The sequence below is a fragment of the Engystomops pustulosus genome, chromosome 1 (genome assembly GCF_040894005.1).
Source record: "Engystomops pustulosus chromosome 1, aEngPut4.maternal, whole genome shotgun sequence".
In the NCBI taxonomy this organism is placed as follows: Eukaryota; Metazoa; Chordata; class Amphibia; order Anura; family Leptodactylidae; genus Engystomops; species Engystomops pustulosus.
The window spans coordinates 153204518-153210468 of NC_092411.1; the positions used below are offsets into that span (position 1 = coordinate 153204518).

General features: G+C 40.2%; 1 protein-coding gene across 8 annotated transcripts in view; it reads left to right on the plus strand.

Moving 5' to 3' along the window:
• Positions 1-5950, plus strand: part of ARHGAP45 (Rho GTPase activating protein 45) — an 84699-nt gene extending 78749 nt beyond the window's left edge. For all 8 annotated transcript variants that reach the window (XM_072111462.1, XM_072111443.1, XM_072111492.1 and 5 more), the window contains 6 exons: positions 107-295; positions 435-572; positions 659-882; positions 3370-3592; positions 4556-4652; positions 5326-5950. In XM_072111462.1, the coding sequence (XP_071967563.1) occupies positions 107-295; positions 435-572; positions 659-882; positions 3370-3592; positions 4556-4652; positions 5326-5678 (1224 nt within the window). In that variant the 3' untranslated portion in view covers positions 5679-5950. The remainder of the gene's footprint in view (positions 1-106; positions 296-434; positions 573-658; positions 883-3369; positions 3593-4555; positions 4653-5325) is intronic.
• The last annotated feature ends 1 nt before the right edge of the window (position 5951 follows it).

Genomic DNA, 5951 nt, shown 5'->3' on the forward strand with positions numbered 1-5951 from the left:
AAGCAGCGAGAGATGCTAATCTAATGCTAATGATTTTTTTTAATTTGCACCACATTTCTTGATCCACTGGTTGATTTTGAATATTTTCCTACTTCTTTCTTTACAGTGCTCCCTTGCATGTCACAAGAAATGTTTGGAGACTCTGGCAATACAGTGTGGTCACAAGAAATTGCAAGGACGATTGCTTCTGTTCGGCAGGAACTTTTCAGAGGCAGCAAAGAGATCTCCAGATCACGTGCCTTTCCTTATTCAGAAGTGTGTTTCTGAGATAGAAGCACGTGCATTAACCATGAAGGTGATGCATAATTCCAATTTTACTTTTTTAAACATTTTCATCCAATAGACGTTAGATACCTTTCTAATAATCAGCACACTTTGTTTTCATATGTTGTATGTATATATAATACTTGAACTGTTTGGTGATGGCCATCTAGGGTATATATCGTGTAAATGGAGTAAAGACGCGGGTGGAGAAGCTGTGTCAGGCGTTTGAAAATGGGAAGGAGTTAGTTGAACTTTCTCAAGCCTCACCACATGATCTGAGTAATGTCTTGAAACTCTATCTACGCCAGGTGAAGTATATAAACACATATTTTTCCATAATTTAGCGATCCTCTAGTTTAAAAATTATGAATAATGAAAATGTTTCATTTTTCAGCTCCCTGAGCCGTTAATGCCATTTAGGCTTTATAATGGCTTGATGGGGCTTGCGAAAGAAAGTCTTCGTGGTTGCGAAACTGGAAAAGCCACTAGACTAGAGGACAAAGGGGCAGAAACTGAGCCAGAGGTACTGGCAATGGTGGAGAAACTTAAAGAACTGCTACAGGACTTGCCATTTGAAAACAGGGTCACGCTGCAGTATTTAGTAAAGCATTTACGCAGGTATGTCTACTACATAGGACTAAGACGTATACTGGCTAAACCTGCCAATCTTTACACCATGTGTGGGGTCTTCTGACTGTAGTCTGATGGTTGATGTTTGTAGGGGTGGAAACTCTCAGATAGTGGCACCCTCCACTTTCTCTTTTCAGGACACACGTACTATGCCACAAGTCTCCTGCATTTACGGGTATCAGTTTGTCTGGCAATTTACCTGCCACGGTCACACAGTGGGGCTTATTTACTAAGGGTCCCGCGGCCACATTCCAGTCGGGTTTTCCTACGTTTTTGGGGATCGCACCGCTGGCACAGGGATTTAGAAGGGGATTGTGTTGCACACGATCGGATTTTGGAAAATTGTATATAACTTATCATAAAAACAATAACAATAATTAGCAAAAATGGGAATACCCCTTTAAACTTGATAGGATAGTTTTAGTAACTACATATTTTTTTCTTTATAAAATTTGCCAATAATTGACTACAAATGTCAAAAAATAAGCTTTTTTGTAATTTTTCCCAAATAAAGTTTTTTTTTTTTTAAAGAAGTAGTAACTTTTACCAAAATCTAATGTATAAAGCTGAGTGTGTATGTATTCCGCTAGAGCAGTGGTGGCGAACCTATGGCACTGGTGCCAGAGGTGGCACTCGGAGCTCTTTCTGTGGGCACCCAGGCCGTCACCCCAGAATGAAGTTCACCAGACAGGACTCAAATCTTCCTGGAGAGTATTCCTACAATGATAGGCCGAATTTGCCCTCCTTTCAACTGTGTTGTTGTCCTTAGGAGGCTGAACGATTGAAAATTGTCAAAGAAAAAGGAGAAATAAATTACTCCTTAAATTGCTGCGCTGGCACTTTGCAATAAATAAGTGGCTTTTAGTTGAAGTTTGGGCACTCAGGCTCTAAAAGGTTAGCCATCACTGCGCTAGAGGAATCTGCGCTGTCGCATATACAATCACCAAATTTTGTTCGCTTTCTGTGACATTATAGACTTGGTTTTGAACAGAAATTTTAACCCAGTGCTTTCCAAAATACACTTATTAACCACCATATACAAGAGAGATTGTCTGCTGTTGCTGCTGCGGCAGTTAGAATCTGAGCCGTGATTGGTGGCCACAGGTCAGAGATCAGCTGTAATTTTATAAACAGCTGTGGGAAAATGAAACTTGAGCTGTTATTCGTTGCTGTGGCCAAACGGACACTTCTGATAAATCCACCCATAGACAAAGTGACAGTCGGAGACAAATACAGAGATGGTCAGAGACCAAGAAAATCAGTGAAGGTCAGTGCCAGACACAGACACTCAGACAGAAACATTCAGAGGCAATGAAAGTCAGAGACAGTCGAAGACAGTCGGAGACTGTCAGAGAAACCCAGAGTCAGAGACAGTCAGTGACAGAGACATATAGACACAGGCAGAGACGCTCAGACAGAAACAGTCAGAGACAGTCAGATATGGATACAAATAAAATACTTTTTGTTAACCCATTTTATATTGTTATAGCTAAGAGCAGTTATTTGCTAGTGTGTTATAAATATGTACAGTATTACTCCATCACCATTTCCCAGGTTCAGCTACAGATGCAGAGGGTGCATGTACTTCTGCAAACTGAAAGTAAATGTCTCCTGCAGCTTCTTCTATGTTCTGCCTTCAGCTGACAGACTAGAGGGGGCACACTTCAAACACCTATATCTCCTAAACCCTTGTATCTAGAAACACAATTCCTGGATGCTTAAGAGAAACGGAGATTATAAAAAGTTACAATCGGGAATAGAAAGCTGTACCAAAATTCCTTTTTTTTTTTTTAAGTACAACTTTAAGGATTGATGTTACTGGTTCTGTTAAGCATTCATACATCATATTAAAGGAGAGATTTGAATATGACCCAACATTTGTTTTTCTAGGTGCCATGGTTCAGGAGATTTAGCTGTTTAAAAGTTGGTCATGGCGTTTACAAACGTCCTTTCTACACGTGGCATGTGCACATAGGACGTATAAAGTCGTGAAGGGGTTAAGCCGAATCTATGAATCTCAGGCAGTTCAGAAAAGGTGCATAGCAGTGTGTATTCATACACTGTATTCCCGGGTATTGAGATGCATATATATCTACAGGAACCGCCCAGGATACATAGCTCCAGCTAAATGATCTTGAGCCCGACCTGCTTACATGGCTGCTTAGCAGGACATCGCCTGTTACAACAGATAAATGTAACTGCCAAGGTGCTGGGGACACTGGAAAGTAGATATATTAAGAACGAGGCCAAATTAGCTATAGGTGTATATTACATGTTCAAAATGATATGCTCCTATTACAGAGGTCCATTATTGTTAGTGACACAAGCACTTTAAAGGGTGATACAAAAGGTTTCCATCTCTACTCACCCTATGCATAACCAAACTGACAAAATGTATATTTAAAGTACGGTTTTGTGGATCTTTTTACGTGTAGGAAATTATGATGGCTAATATTGACTCTGCTTTCCATACAGCGTTTCAGAGGAAGAACAAATTAATAAGATGAGCCCAAGCAACCTAGGCATTGTCTTTGGGCCTGCACTGATGCGACCACGTCCTACAGATGCCACAGTTTCTCTATCATCTCTTGTGGATTATCCTCACCAAGCACGGATTGTGGAAGCGCTTATTGTCTTCTTTGACAAGATCTTCCAGGATTCTTCTTTAACCATGGATAAGCTATTGAGGAACAATGACGTAAGAATTTTAGATAAGTCTTTAAGATCTCAACTAACAGATGAACGCTACCGTCAGTCTCAGATCTCAGCAGTGACCTGTCCACAACCAATGATTGTCTGGCATTAGCCCTATGGTAAAAGGCACTCTTAAAATGAACTGCAGAACCCATCCAATGTACAATTTCATAGTGTATTCTGCCATTTTCACCATCTTAGCCAATTGCCATCATATAATACTGTATATACCAGTGATGGTGAACCTTTTAGAGACCGGGTGCCCAAACTACAACCAAAACACACTTACTTATTGCAAAGTGCCAGCACTGCAATTTAATTAGTTATTTTTGCTACCTGTTCTACCACAACTTTTAATTATATGGGCCTTTAGATGACAACAAAACAGCTTAAAGAAGAAGGGCAAATTTGGACTAATGTTGTAGCATCTCACGATGGTCCCGTGAACAGGAAGAAGCCTAGAGGAGCTCTAAAGATAATCCTCCCCTTTGCACATGTTCTCCCTCTTCCTGCAGTCCCAAGCAATCAAGAATGTGTTGCTTTAACATAGCACTGATAGAGCAGCATTTATTGAGTCGCCTGGAACTGCAGGATGATTCTTTGAGTTCTATGTAAAGTGCTATATTGATGGCTTGGGTGCCCAAAATGTGTTTTTTTTTTTTTTTTTTTTTAATAGACTTATGTATAAGCCGAGTTAGGGTTTTTCAGCATAAATGTTGTGCTGAAAAACTCCGCTTATACGGTAGTTCATACAGTAACTAACAGCCTCCTGGGTCAGCTATATTAACATGGTTAGACCCATGCTCATATAGCCCATAGCAATTTCCCCCCTCCATTTTTCTGCAAATTTGCTTTGATCCATAAAGGGTTTAGTGTTCCAACATCGCATAATAAATTTGAGCTTTATGGGAAGACGCTATAAACATGCTCTACTGTTGATTTGGATATTTGCATGTGTTCTGTGCAGGATGCTTCTTCACTTGGAAGTCTTCCCAAATTTGAGGTCACTGCTGAAGAGGAGGTGCCTGAAGTTGCAAAGGAATTCCAGTCTACAGTGTTCAGAGGTGAGTTCTATGCAGAGTTGTATATCCAGACAGACACGATAAAGTCTAGACAAGGTTGTTGTGCAAAAACTTCCTGTAATGTTCTAAATGGTTTTATCACGTTAAAATGCTGTTTAATACAAATTCAGTACACAAAGAAAAATGTGATTACCATCAATAAAATACATTTTGAGTAAAATGACATTTTTTGAAGCCACCATAGGGGTGAGCTCATCATATTCATACACGTCTCAATGAAGGTCATGGGAGCAATATCAGTATGTATACAGAAAGCAAGCCCCATTGGTACCTACTGGAGCAAGGGAAATTTAACAAAAACTACAGTAGATCCAGAGAGTTTTAAAACAGATGCTAACATGCAACATTTGCATTACTGCCCCCAATTTGTACACCTCACTAAGTCCCTGCCCCCTTATGCATAGAAATAAATGCTGCGTAGCCCAGCCCGCATATACGTCAAGAGGCAGGGATTTCATCATACACCGGCACGTTCCCCAATGGGTGTATGGGGGGGGGGGGGGGGAAGAAAAAACGGTTAGCTTTAAGATGCCATTGGAGATGTGAAAATATGGCATTAGTACTACAGAAAAAGTTGGATTTTATATTCTGACAAAAAATAAGATTTGAGTGTGTATGGGCAACAGTTATTTAACAGTCATTTCATTACTTTCAGCATCAGTTGGATCATCTGTAGATTCAGAATCAGAGTCCGATGGTGGAGAAGACATTCCAAATGCATGGGAAAACAATGGGCCACGTGCTAAATTTTCAAAACAACCCAGTGAAACCAGCACAGATGACATCCCTTATATTGGAGCAGATGCACAGTCTGAGTCTGAGGAAGATAATGCTCCAAGTCAAGGGTATCTGGCAGAAAATAACACAAATCAGTCTAACAATGTACTATTGACCGCTGAGTATCTGAGGACCCCTCTGCACTGTCATCGTCCTCCTCCCATTGTCCGTGTGCTTCGAGGAAGAATTGCATTGTGTTCTTCTAATGACCGTTGCCCACAGTTTGTTTAAGTGACAACTTCCTATGGGATTTTTAAACCAAAGTGTCTTGCAAAGCAACTTTATTTTTTTTTTTTTATGGTAGACATCAATGTGATTCTCAATAAAAGCAACAGCTTTCAGCTTTGTGTGTACTGGAAATTCGGGAACATGAATATATATCCTCACTAGCAATGGTACAAGGGAACTGACTGCTATGTAACAGCAGCTGTGTAGAGAGTGAAAGAGTGCGCATTTATGTATCTGGTTGTGAGTAATTGTCTAAAATAAAACCAAACAAATCAG